General features: G+C 37.4%; 3 protein-coding genes and 1 long non-coding RNA gene across 4 annotated transcripts in view; 1 reads left to right on the top strand and 3 right to left on the bottom strand.

Annotated features, from left to right (window-relative positions):
• LOC111460050 overlaps window positions 1–2,437 on the top strand; it is a 20,507-nt gene extending 18,070 nt beyond the window's left edge. Inside the window, exon 3 of the long non-coding RNA XR_002713364.1 lies at window positions 2,289–2,437. This is a non-coding gene — a long non-coding RNA (uncharacterized LOC111460050). The remainder of the gene's footprint in view (window positions 1–2,288) is intronic.
• LOC111460047 (receptor-like kinase TMK4) lies at window positions 1,495–5,125 on the bottom strand. Its single transcript, XM_023103129.1, has 2 exons — window positions 2,761–5,125; window positions 1,495–2,151 (listed from the first exon to the last, which is right to left on the bottom strand). Exons 1-2 carry the CDS (start codon window positions 5,027–5,029, stop codon window positions 1,637–1,639), a joined length of 2,784 nt encoding a protein of 927 aa, XP_022958897.1. The 5' UTR covers window positions 5,030–5,125; the 3' UTR covers window positions 1,495–1,636.
• A 2,682-nt stretch (window positions 5,126–7,807) lies between these two features.
• LOC111460150 lies at window positions 7,808–11,686 on the bottom strand. The gene is made up of 7 exons (XM_023103275.1): window positions 11,035–11,686; window positions 10,735–10,828; window positions 9,979–10,655; window positions 9,676–9,784; window positions 8,807–9,576; window positions 8,514–8,612; window positions 7,808–8,414 (listed from the first exon to the last, which is right to left on the bottom strand). Exons 1-7 carry the CDS (start codon window positions 11,602–11,604, stop codon window positions 8,346–8,348), a joined length of 2,388 nt encoding a protein of 795 aa, XP_022959043.1. The 5' UTR covers window positions 11,605–11,686; the 3' UTR covers window positions 7,808–8,345.
• Window positions 11,687–12,759: 1,073 nt separating this feature from the next.
• On the bottom strand, window positions 12,760–14,280 carry LOC111460151 (crocetin glucosyltransferase, chloroplastic-like). Its single transcript, XM_023103276.1, has one exon. The coding sequence runs from the start codon at window positions 14,148–14,150 to the stop codon at window positions 12,831–12,833; it is 1,320 nt and encodes a 439-aa protein (XP_022959044.1). The 5' UTR covers window positions 14,151–14,280; the 3' UTR covers window positions 12,760–12,830.
• Window positions 14,281–14,895: the final 615 nt, after the last annotated feature.

Here is a 14,895-nt window from a genome sequence, read left to right as displayed (position 1 = left end):
AAAAAAGAAAAAAAAAAAAAAAAAAAAAAAAATGAAAAAGGAAGTAGGTAGAGACTATCCCTCCCACCTCGGAAACATCTGTAACCGCAAAAAATAGAGTTGATACAGCCACAACAGTATCAACATATATCTAATGTTTTACATATTTTCATGATTTTTCTATAATACTTTAATTCGTAATTTTATTCATAGCGTTTTGCTTGCAAACCAGCACCATATCTGATAGAGGTATAACATAGAAGGAACGGAATCGAACCGAATGAGTCGGATTTGCAAAAGAAGAAGGCGCCCATGTGCATTTGATAGCCAAAAAAGTGAGTATTATGATCCAACTAAAGTCCCTTTAGTGAGACCCACAAAGCTTCACCAAATACAAAAAAAGCTTTCAAAATTCCCTCTCTTTCTTCCAGCTTTGTTACAACTCATTTTACACTTAGCTTTTGGAATACCCAAAGGAAACAAAGTGACATGTGAAGTGTTTTCCTCACTTTCTCATCTTTCACAGCTGGAAGAATCATTGGTCTAAATTCCTTCGAGTTAGACTGGATCCGCAAAATTTCCAAATGGTTTGTTGGTGATCCGAACAACCCGAGTAGAGTTTACAACTCAACTCAATCTTGAGTTCAGTTAGGTTAGATTAGGTTGTCGAGTCATTTTTTAAATTATTTATAAAATACATCACTAGCATCAGTAGTGACATAACGCTAAATATTCTTAATCTTTTTTAACAATAGGGTTGGATTCTAACCCTGTTTTCAGGTTACCCGATCAAAAAATGTTAAACTGCATATTGAACGGAATTTTTCGACTTCCCAAAAATTCAACCTAATCCAAACCAAAAAAAGAAAGGTAACCTAATCTTGGGTTGGGTTAGGTTGTGGGGTCCTTTTCTTAAATTATTTATTAAAATAAAATCTACTTATTTACGAGACATATTATATTAATAACTAAAATATCATAAAATTCAAATATTGATATCAGTTACAAAGTTAAATATTTTTAATCTAACAGTAGAGTTGGGTCGTAACTATTTTTGGGATTTTCAGTCCTTAGGTCTACCAACTGAGACCTGCACGTGGACAGAAAGACCCTATGAAGTGCCTCCTCACAAAGGGGGTCACAGTAACCAGGCCCGGGTGATTGACCCATGAATCGACTTCTCATAATAAATGGATTGGTCTTGGTCTCGAATCACAGATTTCCAAGAAGATTAGATCATTATAAAGAAAAGGTTACCGTAAACTGAACTGAATTCCAAACCAAAAAAGAAATCTAAGATAATGCAACCGTTATGACAATATCTATAAACGGGTTACTGAGTAATACTAACACTCCTAAATAATACGTTCGACCAAGAGTATTCAAACTAACAAGTTCTTAATCAAAAGTACTGCTTCAAGTTGGGAAATAAGTCGTAATCATTTAGTTAATAATGTTATTATTAATTAGAACTAATTAAGGAATGGACACTAAATTTGGATACTAAATTCATGATTTGATTGAAGTGGTGAGTATATTTATATATAGTTATCATACAAATTAAAATGGCTTAAGAAGGCAGCAAAAATTCCAAAGTTAGGCATTAATGAAAGAATGAAGCAAACAAAGACACAAATGAGTAGAGCATGTTCTTGTTTCATCTGCAGTTCATGGAGTCAAAGGTGTCTGCAAATCCTGGAGGCTTTGAAGAGATGCTCGTCTGGGTCTGTGAGTATGAAATGTCACTGAACATTGTGGATGTTCCTTCATTGGCTTGCCATCTTCGAAGCGCTTGAGGTAGGCTCATGTGCATATCGATCCCGTCTGTTTCTTCTTCGTGTTGGCTTGTAGGTTTCCATTGTTCGACAAGCGGGCCAAGGATGTTGACTGCGTGCCCCATGTCGGGTCGTTGGTGTGGCTCGCGAGCTGTGCAATGTCCTGCCAACTCGGCCACCTTGAATATGCTCTCCATGGTCTCCTCGTCTGGGTTGAGAGTTCGATCGATCGCCTTTGGAATGTTGTCTTTGTTGTTTAAGACCCTACGGAACCATGTTACCAAATGAGCTTGCTCGTCTGGCATTGTGTCGTCTAACGCTTTTCGACCTGTGATGATCTCCATCAAAACTACTCCAAATGCATATACGTCGACTTTCGTCGTTACCCTTCCCGTCGCTGTTAAGACGAAATTGAAAGAAACATAAATCCTTACCAGAAACAGACTAACAATCAATACCTATGAACCATATGAATCTAAGTAGCAACAATTTGGTCGAAACCATGCTCAATCACCTCAACATCATCAACTTAAGCGAGCATGGATTTATAAGCAAGGAATACATCTCCAGTAGTACGAGTCCTTTTGGGGAACCAAAAGCAAAGTCACGAGAGCTTATGCTCAAAGTAGACAATATCATACCATTATAGAGAGTCGTGGTTCCTAACATGGTATCAGAGTCATGCCCTTAACTTAGACATGTCAACAGAATCCTCAAATATCGAACAAAGAAATTGTGAGCCTCAAAGGTGTAGTCAAAAGTGACTAAAGAGTTAGAACAAAAGGTGTACTTTGTTCGATGGGCTCCAAGAAGGAGTCAAGTCTCGATTAAGAAGAGACTGTTTGAGGGATCCATAGGCCTATTAGGAGAGGAATCCCGTATCGACTAATTAAGGGGTTGATCATACATCTCCATTGGCATAAAAGTCATAAGAGCTTATGCTCAAAGTAGACAATATCATACCATTCAAGAGAGTCATGGTTCCTAACAAAACGGTCATAGTTACCTGCATATTCAGGAGCAAGATAGCCAAACGTTCCAGCCAACCGAGTCTCCACGGAGTACTTCCCATCAGGCGCGTTTCTAACCAAGCCGAAATCAGCAACCTTAGCTCTCATATCATCACCAAGAAGTATATTAGAAGGCTTCAAATCTCTATGAATGAAGCTTTGTTGAGCTAAGCTATGTAGATACTCAACTCCTCTAGCCACATCCAATGCAATAGTAATTCTCTGCTTCCAAGTGAGCGATGGATAGCCATTCTCTTCCCAATCAAACAAATGTTGAGTCAATGTCCCTTGAGGCATGTATTCATACACCAATAGCCTCTCATTGCCATTGATACAATAGCCCAAAAGAGCAACCAAATGCCTATGCCTAACTTTAGTAAGCACAGCAATTTCAGCTTGAAACTCAGTCATTCCTTTCGTACCCATTGCGCCCGATTCCATTCTTTTCACAGCAATTTTCGTGCCATCGTGCAGCTCGCCTTTGTAAACGACGCCAAAACCTCCCCTTCCCAACACATTGCTCTCATTGAAATTGTCTGTAACTTGCCTCAAAACTTGTATCGATATCGCTACGTTTCCCCCCTCGAAAACGTGTATGTCGTTACTGAAATCCTCGCTACTCTGGCTTTGCAGCTCACTTGGAACACCAGCATAGCCGCCATTCAACCCACTCCCTGCATCACTCTTCACAATCTCCTTACCATTTTCAGGATTATTCACTTTCCCAAACTTCTTATGCCTATTGCTTGCATAACATTTGAACACAACAAACAATAAGACAGCGACGAAAACAACGACAGCAACGACAACGCCAACAATGACACCAGCTGAAACAGAGGAACCATTTGAAGATCCTGACGTTGTCCCATCTGTGGTGGTGCCATTGGAATCAACCTTCCCACCAGCTCCACCATCATGTCCTCCAGGGCTCAAGATAGTCCCAAGCAATGGATTACCCTTCGTGTTCAGCTTAACTGATGCACCAAACTTGGGTACCTGACCACTCAAATTGTTGTTCGAAACGTCGAGATTCTGAAGCTGCGGCAACGTCGTTAAACTCTCCGGTATCTCGCCGGTCAATCTATTGTCATTCAAATACAAATCCTTCAAACTTGTTAAGTTAGCAAATGCAGGGGAGATCACCCCCACCAAGAGCTGTTTCCTTAAGTTAACATTGGTAACCTTCCCTTCAGTACAAACCACAAAGTTCCAATTATGGCAAGCATCATTCCCTTCCCAAGCATTAGCTAACAAAATTGGGTACCCAAAAGCCCCAGCAACCGCAAGCAGCACAGAAACCTGAGCATCACACGGCCCAGGCGTAGTCCTACAGAACCTATTCACACTACTAAAAGTCGCATCAACACTTGAATCAAACACAGGCAATGGCCCCTGAAGCATATTGTTATCCAAACTCACGGTTTTCAAGCTAGAAAGCTGCATAAGCGACGGAGGAACAACCCCAGTAAGCTGATTATCACGAAGTTGAAGATCAAACAAACCTTCACATTTAGAAAGATCCGGAATCTGCCCTGTAAATTGATTCTTCTGAAGCCAAACCTGAGTTAATTGAGTCATGGATGACAACAAATCAATAGAACCCGACAACCCAATATCCTGATTGTTCAGCCACAAACTGGTAATCACAGATCCACCGAGAGATTTGGGCAAAACCCCTGTAAGATTATTGTAAGAAAGACGAAGCTCCTGCAAACTAGGGAACGAATCGAAGAAATCCGGCAAAGACCCAACAATTTTGGCGTTTCCGGCATAGAAATTGACCAAACTAGAAGCCTGAGCTAACTCGGTCGGAATCGACCAAGGAGCAAGATCGACATTCTGGTTTAGGCTCAAATTTTGCAAGCTCGTAAGGCCCTGGAAGGCACCAGGAGAAACAGAGGAGAAATTGTTGTTGTCAAGGTAAAGGGATTGGAGGAAAGAGAGATTGGCGAAGGAAGGGATAGGGCCGGTGAAAGAGTTGCGTTGAAGAGAGAGAGAAGTGAGCTGAGAGAGGGAGTTGAGATCGGAAGGGAGAACGCCGGAGAGCGACTTGGAGGCCAAGTTAATGGAGGTGACACGGTTGGAGGAGTCGCAGCGTATCTCTTTCCAGTTGCAGAATGGGGTGTTGGTGGACCAACCGGTGGGGGTTGGGGAGACTGCAGCAGCGAGCTTCTGGATGACGGCGGCATCATCGGCGGCGGCGGCGGCGGCGAAGAGGAGGAGGGTAAGGGTTGAGAGAGAGAGGATAGGGTTGAGGGAACCCATTGGAGGATGAGAGAGAAAGAGGAGAGAGAGAGAGGTTGAAGATGAAGTTAATTTAATGGAGGGGAAGGAGTGTTGCAGAAGGATGAAGGAGGAGAACTGTGGCATGTGAACCATATTATTTTTTAATAATTCTCAATAATTTACCCTTTTTTTAATTTTAATTCAATTCATATATATATATATAGATAAATAATTTAGAAGTAAAAATAAAAATATATTCTTAAATTTAAAATAAAAAATAGAAAAATACCCTTAAACTCTATTACAGTCTAATTTGGGAGTAAACCGTTAATACTTTATTTTTAAAATACTCTCAAATTTTAAAAATAATAATATTTTTAATTTTTTTAAAAAAATTAAAATTAAAAAATATTTTTAATAATATTGATATTCTTCCATTTTTTTGAAAAAATTTGAAGGTGATATATAAGATTAAAAATATTAATATTAAATTTTATTAGTATTATAAAAGCTTAAATAAGAAAATTAAGAGTGTTGGGTAAAATAGAATATAAAGTTTAGAAATATTTTATTAATTTAGTCGACTATATTCTATATTAAAAGATTATTTTTAAATTTATAATAATCTTTTTTTTTCCTCGTTTTTTTTTTAATGAAAAGATCTTTTAAACCAGTTAGTTGAGTTGGTGACCCTACTAGACCCATTAGAGTTCATAATGGAACGAACTCTCTGTTTTTTTAGTTGAATTGAATTGTAAATTTGGTTGGGTAGCTAAATGATGATGAGTCATATCGGTCAGCCATAAACTTTGCGTTTGTAGATGAAATCTCTCGAGAAGGGTTAGAATGACAGTTCCTGCTCCTTTGAAAGTACCAAATAAATGATTATTTAAATCGGATTTTTTTATAACAGTCTTAGAAGTAAAGTTAAATTATAATTTATTTTCAAGCCGGTCGAATTGACCCAACAAAAAAAATGTCAACATCCTACTCAAACCAATAAAAAAAATTCTAAACAATCTAACGTTTATGATTTGAATTGGGTAATCTAGATTACTCGGATCATTTGAAACAACTTTAACTTTTTTTTAAGATCATGTTATAGATTTTTATAGGTTGAAAATGCTAATTTATTAATTTATGTATACTTATATTTATATCTTTTCTAAAATTAGTTAAAGACATTGATATTGTATTAAATTCATTAACATTTTTGCTCATATGAATATTTTTGAATAATATTCTTATTTTTTAATGGTATTAGTACGTTAAAATAAGTTTGAATCATATTCTTAAATTTTGACAAATTTAATTTTTTTTTTTAGAATTTTTTTTATAAGTTTTCATGAAAATATCATAGAAAAACTGATATGTAAGAATAAAAAGACATATATGACATTGTTTAGAACGTCAATTGGCTACATTAATCTCCTAAAAACAAAGTCTAGCAACTCTACAACGAAATCTTGACTTAATGAAAAATCCGATCTATAACGTAAAGAGAAAGAGACAGAAAATTTAATGTTGCATGTCGCTTTTCATTCCCGTTAAGATCTCCACAATCATAAGTCCCAAAATCGGTTGGAATGGGATAGACGAGTGCTGAGACAACAAGATTAGTGTCTTAACTGTGTCCTTAGCTGCATGAATAATTTAAATAAGCATGGAATAGCATCGAGATGTTGTCCATAGCATCTCGATGCTATGAACGAAAATACCAGGTATACGTGTTTTTCAATGTTGAGAGGCATCGAGTAATACGAATGCATAGTATTAGATTCGATGGTTTGAATATTAGCAGCGTTGAGAGGCTCCCTTATTCAATATTAGATTAAAGTGAGTTTAAAAGTGAAAAAAAAAAACATAGGAACATGGTTTGCTGATGGTCTACTTTAAATAGATTTCAACTCTAAAGGGATAAATTAATTAATTAATTAATAAATGTTCCCTTATTTTTGGGTTCAAAAGCTTCCTAATTTGCCTTCCATTAATATATATATATATTAAATAATCCCATAACTTATGGGCACCCCATGTTCTATGGTCTCATTGTGTGTCATAATTAATAAATTAATTATAGAGAGTTCTTGAAGATGTTATATTATTTTTATTATTCATTAAAATACATATTAATTTTCATCCTATTTTTGTTTTTTTAAATAATGTTATGATATAAATATTAAAGCGGAAGTTTGTATCAATTTATAAAATATATATATATATGTCAACGTAAATATAATTTAGTGGCTAAATTAAGTTGAAGAGGACGATTATTTATTTATTTAATTTTAATTTTATTTTAACTTACCATCTTAATAAATATATTTTTGGTAATTATTTATATTTTATTCTTCATTAACCGTATATAATTCCAACTCAAAACACGTGGAATGTAATAAAAAAAATTATTTACTTACAACTTACTCGACTATTATCCAAAATTGATAGTACATATTCTCACACACTTCGAGACTAAACTATAAATCGAGTTTAAATAATTTATTAATAGTTAAATAATAAATAGTGGCTAGATGGATACACGTTTATCAATCTAATTTAATTTTTTAATTGATTTAATAGTATTTATTATGTATACATAGTTATAAATAAATATACCTATATATAGGCTAATTAATTAATAATTTTAATAAATAAGTAATTCATTCATTTAATAAACTGAAATAAATATATATTTAAATACATAATTATTAAAATTAATTTTGGTAAACTAAGATCAATTAATGGTTGAATTAATTAAGTATATCCAAAACAAAATTACAAATAAAAATGAAAAACAAATTAATAGAGGAAAGAAAAAGAGATAATCCAATCATTTTAGAACACCTTGAAACAAACATGAGCATTGAATACCGATGCTCATTCCCATCTTCGAACAGTAACGAATTTGAACATGAAGGCCAAATATCAAACTCTCCCGCAGTTGATGATACCTGCACTGATCTTGGATTCAATCCATGACGAGCAAATTGCAGCTCAATAAGTGGCTGATTGTATGATTAAACCCCTCATTCTTCAATTCAACTAAGCTCTTCCAAACATATAATAATCCATTTTAGCCGTAGGGAAGATCCCCACAAGTTGAGTTTATATACAGCTACACCCAATAATCTACACCATTCGGAGTCTAAAAAACTTACCACGTTTTCCCACGAGGTCGAGGTCAAGGTCAACTACAATGAAGCTCTTTCACCGAGTGATGCAAATGCCTTGAGCATCCCAAATGGAATGAAAGACCATCCGTTTCATCCATGAAATCCCAGCCTTACATAAGCGGAAGAGTTAAGGCTGCAACTATGATCACGGTAACCAGATTCGGAGTCTTCGTCGTCTTGGTCTATTTGCCATCTTCAATCTCTATTCTCTCAACTTCACTAGAGAATCTAACATTTGGTCGTTGGGAGCACTGTCGAAGATAAATGAGCTTTCAGTGACTAAAGCAAAAGATAATCTTTAAAGGATTGACATTGAAGAGAGAAAAACTTCCAACTTTTAAATGGAGTACCGTGATTCTGCAATGAATGCCAAGTTCATAGTTCATTTGTAGAAGGCGGTCTTTTGCAATTAGCTCTGCTTCAGATGCTTTCCTACAAGCTTCTTTCACCTGTAGAAGTGTGAAATAGAGCATAGATATTTCAAGGTCAAGGTTATTACACGAGTATGTAAGCAAGCTTAAAAGAGAGCAAGTTAAATTATTAGAATCAATTATTATCTTAAGATGATATTTGCCAGCATAATGTGCGTATTAAAGTAGCACACCATTGCTCAAATGAATCAATATCTAGTTTATGCACATACCTTATTTGAATGATATCCAGCATCCCCTTCTTTTGTACTATCAGCATACTTTTCTAGGACACCACGGAGAAGCAACAATTCTTTCATCAAATCTGAAGCAACTTCTTCAGCGTCTTGCAGTTGATTTCTAGAAAATTCAAATGCTCTTTCAGCATGGAGACGAAAAGAGGAACAGTTCAAACAATTGCAGATTCCTCTGCATCCTCGTGGGTTCCGTTTAAGAATTCCCTTTCTAACGTTGATGTGATTTTCTGGCAGAATACATGCTTCTATAGGTTTTAAGCTGTTCCTCTCAGGGAGTTTAGTACCATCAGAAACATATTCTGTCAAATTCGTGCAGTCTTCTGAAGTATTTGGAGATTGTTCGGAGGTCATTCTGGATCCTTCTCCAGTCAGAGGCTCATAACTCGTAGCAAGATATGATGATGAGACTGCTTGATCATTTAATTGAGGGTCCATTTTCAATTTACATTTCTCCAACATCTCCTGATCAGACTGCAGCAGTAATTTTGGTGGTGATATTGGTGGTGATAGAAGTATATCATTGACTCCAGCAGGCATTAAAACTTCATCGGCTTCACAAACCACGTCGTTAATACTATTCGACAGAGGCAATGAGAGAGCATCTGAATTTCCATCGCATGGCATGTTGCAAGATACCAAGAATTCTGATTTATCCTGGGAATTGTAAGAATTTGAACTCGGTGAATCCAAATTCATAGTTGCCAATTCTTTCTCTGGTCTTGGACAGTTGATGTTTCCCAAGGCACCTGAAAATGTAAATAAATAAATCAAAACTAAACTTTAACATCATCAAGAAGCATGGCTTTATGGAAGGAAGATTATCATTGGGGGGAGTAGATGCGTACAGTTCTCTGGATTATCTTTGAAAAGATCCTCAAGGAATGGAAGCATCCTTCGATAGCTAACAGAAGCTTGGCTGTAGTTCAACTTCAGTTGTACAAGTGGGTTGCGAACCTAATAAGTTGTTGATTGTATTAGTAGCAATACACAAAATATAAAACAACCACATTTTGATGATCAAATTGGATGTCACTCCCCAAAGCTGTAGAACATTCATAATAAATAATGTGCACTCGCCAAAAGTAATCATGCAGAACTTTTAGAGGTAGCAGAAGAGCAAACAAGTAAAACCATTAAATGTATCTCACCATTTTATTTCTAACATAGGTGCCATATTTCTTGTCACTCTCTGTAGCAATGTTGCAATGATTTTCGCCAACAGTAAAACTACCAAGTTTTTGATCTGCGCCTCGACTACATCCCACTTTTTCCTCCCTTCTTTCTTCCTTCACTGGGTTACAACCGATGTTAGAATCCAGTAATGACATCTTGAGTTCTTCATTGAAATGATCTTCTCTATTGACATCCTCAGAAATATTGTTACACAACTTCTCGGAAACATGGGACTTAAAGTTTTCTGCTTCTGATATAGCATAATTCCCACCATCAAGCCTCTCCATTCCGGAGGTTTTGGATTGTTCTTTAGAAGATCGATCCTCTGTGTCATACTTTGTCGGTCTTTCGTCAATAAAAGATGCACAAACTACATTATCCTTTTTCAAACAAGAACCCTCTTCGACTAAAGTCGGGTCACTGTTTAAATCACTGCCATTCTGAAACTTTTTAGTATCACCATTATCAGGAGTTGGTAAATTTAGTTTCATAATCTTACATGCATTCCCGGAGGCAAAAACCGCATTCTTTACACAAGTATCTGAATCAACGAAAGATGAACCATTGGCAGGATTACACAAATTAGATTCAATATTTTCCTTCTTCTCCAAATTGTTCTCACGTTTTGAGTATGGATCACTTAGTAGGGTGACTGTAGTACATTAAAAATCAGTTAGTCCTAAAAACAAACCTGGATCGACAGTAAAGAACATAGCGGGCACAAAACTTACAATTATCGCTATCCAGCAAAAAAGGCAGCATTCTTTTGTAGGCAATAGAGCCAGGTGCTTTGAATAACTTCCGTTTAGAACATGGTTTGAGCACCTAATTCATAATTACAAGACCCAAATTAGACCACCATAAACAAAAGAATATCAATAAGTATGCAAGTGGCATTCGTATACACAGTTATAATTATAATCCCATGACACCTATCAAAGAGACAACAGGACAACATTTGCAAGAAATCAATGCACAAGAAAATAAAATCCAGCCAATGGTGAAATATTTAACTTAAACGAGATATTTACCGATCCAGTTCTAGTAACAGAGTCAACTCTACAGTCAGCTTTCGCACAATTATCCCCTATGACACCTCCATTACTTGATCGAGGACATCCATTTGAAGAAGCCGCCACAAAACCCCCAGCTAGAAACTCCACATCAGGAGGTGTCGAATGAATCTGTTCTCCACTCTTCCCATTACATTTCCGATCCTCATCGCATTCAGCATACCGATTAGAATTGCAAAAATTCTCGTTCCGTACCTCTGTAATCTCGGAGATTTTACCGACTCCACTATCTTCATTCAGACAAGTTCCATTCGCGGTCATCGGTCCTTCTTTGTCGCTAATCAGCTCTCCGGATGTCACCGAGGAGCGATTCTCTAGATTGGGGGAGAATACTCGCTTTAAGCGTAGATCTTTCGCAACAAAATCCGAAACCCCATCCCCATCTTTCGAAGCAAGTTCATTCGGCTGCGATAGCGGCAGCATCTTAGGTTTTTTGCGAGGTAAGTGGAGGAATCCAGCTTGTAGAGCTCGAGGTTGATAAACAATGGAGGAACGTTTGGAAGCCATAGCACGAAGTTTTGCTTCCATGGAGGATTCTACCGATAAAACTTGGAATCGATGGGCGATGATAGCGTACTGGAGAGGGAAGGAGGGAGAGCGGGAACAAGAGAAAATGGCGGGAAGCTTGGGTGAAACCGCGCTGCATTACTTTAATTGGCGGGAAATTCATGACTCGTTATTGGGCCGGCCTATAAAGAAATCCAGGCCCTTATTGGGCCGGCCTATAAAGAAATCCAGGCCTGTGCTCAAGCCCAACTGATTTGGGTTAAAGAGACTTGCTCTCGATTTTTCCAAAAGGTCTCGTAAGATAGTCTTATTCACTTGTAAATCCATGATCTTCTACTAAATTAATCAACGTGGGACTCATTCCCAACAATCCTCAATACGATTAAGCAGTTAATTGAAGAACACGACGGGCCAGATCAAGGCCAAAACTCCAAGAGATAGTATTCCTCACTTATAAACCCGTGGCCTTCCAACAAATTAATCAATGTGGGACTCGCTCTCAACAATCTTCAACACGATTAAGCAGCTAATTGAAGAATACGACACTAGATTTGTAGGACCTAGATCGAGAGTGAGACAATTGTTAGGCCAAAACTCCAAGAAATAGTATTCCTCACTTATAAACTCATGATCTCACACTAAATTAATCAATGTGTGACTCACTCTCAACGATCTTCAACACAATTAAGCAGCTGATTGAAAAACACGACAATATATTTGTAAAACTCGAGAGTGGGGCAATTGTTAGACCAGGTCAAGGCCAAAACTCGAAGAAAAACCTAAGCCCAAAAGTCTCAAACCTCATGTGCAAAGATGAGGTTGGCCCACATGGGTCGACCCTTGGTGTACTAAACTATTATTGACCACACACGCATCCATATTTCATATTCAACCATAGCCTTAAATTTGCAGGTACTTGACCCAATTGGTAGCTCTAAATTTAATACCTCATTCAAATCTCATCAATGACATGTCCATACTTTGGTGGGAGAAATTAAATTTTAATGATTCAATTGGATTAATTTCTTTATTAAAAAAAATACAATAAGGTATATATTTACTCGTGCTTCAAGATAATATACTTAAATCCAAATTGTATTATTAAAAAAATGAATTGGACTTTCAATTTCGCACCTGTTTCTCATTCTTAACATTATTCTTAACATTATATAAACGGAACCGAATATATGTTAAACTTATTACTAATCAAAATATTTGTTATGCAATAACAGGGATTTGGAGACATTTCAATCACTATTATCAATGTCTTCAACAAAAGCTTTGAGATTGAAGGTGGAGGAACCATGTTGACCAATGGCTTGTGTAGCCAAATCCTTCCATTTCTTGGCATTTCCCACAATCTCATCCCTTCGTTCATTAGCTTCACTCCCCATAATCAAGTCCAAGCACCGCCTAATCTCTTCCCCCTCAACAAACCCCTCCGAGTTAGCCGCCACTCGCACCCCAATCTTCCACACATCTTCCACAAGCTTCGCATTAGTAGCTTGATCAATTTGCAGCGGAAAAGCCACCAATGGCACCCCCACCGCCATGCCTTCAATCGTCGAATTCCACCCACAATGGCTCATAAAACAACCCACCGAGGGATGATTCAACACTTCATCTTGACGACACCATCGCACGATTTTCCCGTTCTCCTTTTCTTGTGCTTCTTCATCAATTTTTACCCATAAAAACGTATACCCATTTAAAGCTTTCATGATTTCCTCTGCTTGTTTACTCTGCAACACCGACACTGACCCAAATGAAACATAAATCACCGACGATTTCGCCTTGGAATTCAACCATTCCATGTAATTTTCACTTTCAAATAATGGGTTGGACCCGTTTTTCCCATTTGATTTACCAATTGAAATCAATGGTCCAATTGGTATCATTTTCAACCCATCGATGGCCTTCACGGTTTGTTCCTCCAGCGCATCAAATGAGTTTATGAGTACTTTCGATTGGCTTTTTTGGTCGAGGAGTTCGATTTGTTGTTTGAGAAAAGGGAGAACTGCAGAGTGAGGGCTTGTCGGGGACAAGAACGACGGCATGTCCTTCTCCGTCAGCAACGGCAACCCCGGCAATTTTTTATTCGGAATGGTATCGCCATAGCCATGGAAGTAATGGTAATACAGAGCTAAGAGTGTTGCTGGTTGGACGAAGAGAAGCGCCGATGGGATGTGGAGAGCGGCGGCGACATCCGCCACCCAATGGAACAAGAGGGAATAGATGACAAAGGTGAAGGGATTCGAGGGGCTTTGTTCGTTGTGGGAAGTGATGAGTTTTGTTAGGGATTGGGAGCCGTGGTGCTTGAAGTCGGAGAATAATTGGGGGAAGGTGCGGTTGGGGTTGAGGGTTTCGTGGTCGCAGCCGTCGGAGAAAGGGGCGAAGGTGAGTAAGGGATGCGGGGTGGTTGTGTTGGTCAGGCGGCGATTTGCGGCGACGGTGGTGGCGAAGGTGACATGATGGCCTAAGTTTGTGAGTCGATGGGCTAGCTCCAGGGATGGGTTTATGTGGCCATGGACGGGGAAACATACGAGAAGGAAATGATGGGCTCTCATGTTTTTGTAACCACAAGTTTGGGGTTCCTGGAGACGTGATGATGAGATGCTTTAAACAAAGTTTGGCTAGATCCTCTGTAGAGTCTACCTTATATGGATAAAGTTGATGGCTAATCTTTACCGGTAACACTATTCATATGACCCACTTTATAATCATTATACATGATTTGATATAAATGGTTCGTGCAGAGAATATAAGTGGGATATCATCTCTAATGAGTTCGTATAAAACTAGACCAAAAAATATTTAGTCACTCTTTATATATTAATTTTATTTTTATATTAAGTTTAAATTCAGTTTGATAAACAATTTTTAGAATAATTCATCAATTAGTTAAAAATATAAAACTTTACTTTCATTGAACCCAACTGAACCCAACATAATGTAAGCAAATTGAAATTTTTTTTCTTCTTCTTGAAATTAACTATTATCCGAGTGTGGTTGCGTGTCAAAAATTTGGATCGCGAGGGTAGAGATCTAAATGAGGAGATTTATATGCTACAATTGGACGTGTTTGTAATTTTAGGTAAGGAGCACATGGCATTGAAGCTTAGTTGTATGGATTGAAACCGGTACCGAGACCGTGGTAATAAAAAGTTTGATTTCTTCATGTGGAAGAGTGGTATCAGGAGTGAAAATGATCATTATTGTTATTTCAAGAAATAGGTTGATTCGTATGTGTTTGGAGGTAAACTATCTATTTTGGTGTAATGAATCAGATTCTTGAGATAAGGATTGTTCGAG

The sequence above is a fragment of the Cucurbita moschata genome, unplaced genomic scaffold (assembly GCF_002738365.1).
Source record: "Cucurbita moschata cultivar Rifu unplaced genomic scaffold, Cmos_1.0 Cmo_Scf00023, whole genome shotgun sequence".
NCBI classification, from domain to species: domain Eukaryota; kingdom Viridiplantae; phylum Streptophyta; class Magnoliopsida; order Cucurbitales; family Cucurbitaceae; genus Cucurbita; species Cucurbita moschata.
The sequence above is the reverse complement of the archived record's forward strand: the minus strand, read 5'-3'. Positions and strand labels throughout refer to the sequence as shown.

What these genes read in the sequence shown, in the direction of transcription:
- LOC111460047 (XM_023103129.1), bottom strand. Translation starts at nt 5,029, where the DNA reads ATGGGTTCCCTCAACCCTATCCTCTCTCTCTCAACCCTTACCCTCCTC. An exon ending in TCTTGCTCCTGAATATGCAG is followed by an intron (nt 2,152 to 2,760) that starts GTAACTATGACC and finishes TCGTCTTAACAG; the next exon opens with CGACGGGAAGGGTAACGACG.
- LOC111460150 (XM_023103275.1), bottom strand. Translation starts at nt 11,604, where the DNA reads ATGGAAGCAAAACTTCGTGCTATGGCTTCCAAACGTTCCTCCATTGTT. An exon ending in CTGTTACTAGAACTGGATCG is followed by an intron (nt 10,829 to 11,034) that starts GTAAATATCTCG and finishes ATTATGAATTAG; the next exon opens with GTGCTCAAACCATGTTCTAA. An exon ending in GCATTCATTGCAGAATCACG is followed by an intron (nt 8,415 to 8,513) that starts GTACTCCATTTA and finishes TATCTTCGACAG; the next exon opens with TGCTCCCAACGACCAAATGT.
- LOC111460151 (XM_023103276.1), bottom strand. Translation starts at nt 14,150, where the DNA reads ATGAGAGCCCATCATTTCCTTCTCGTATGTTTCCCCGTCCATGGCCAC.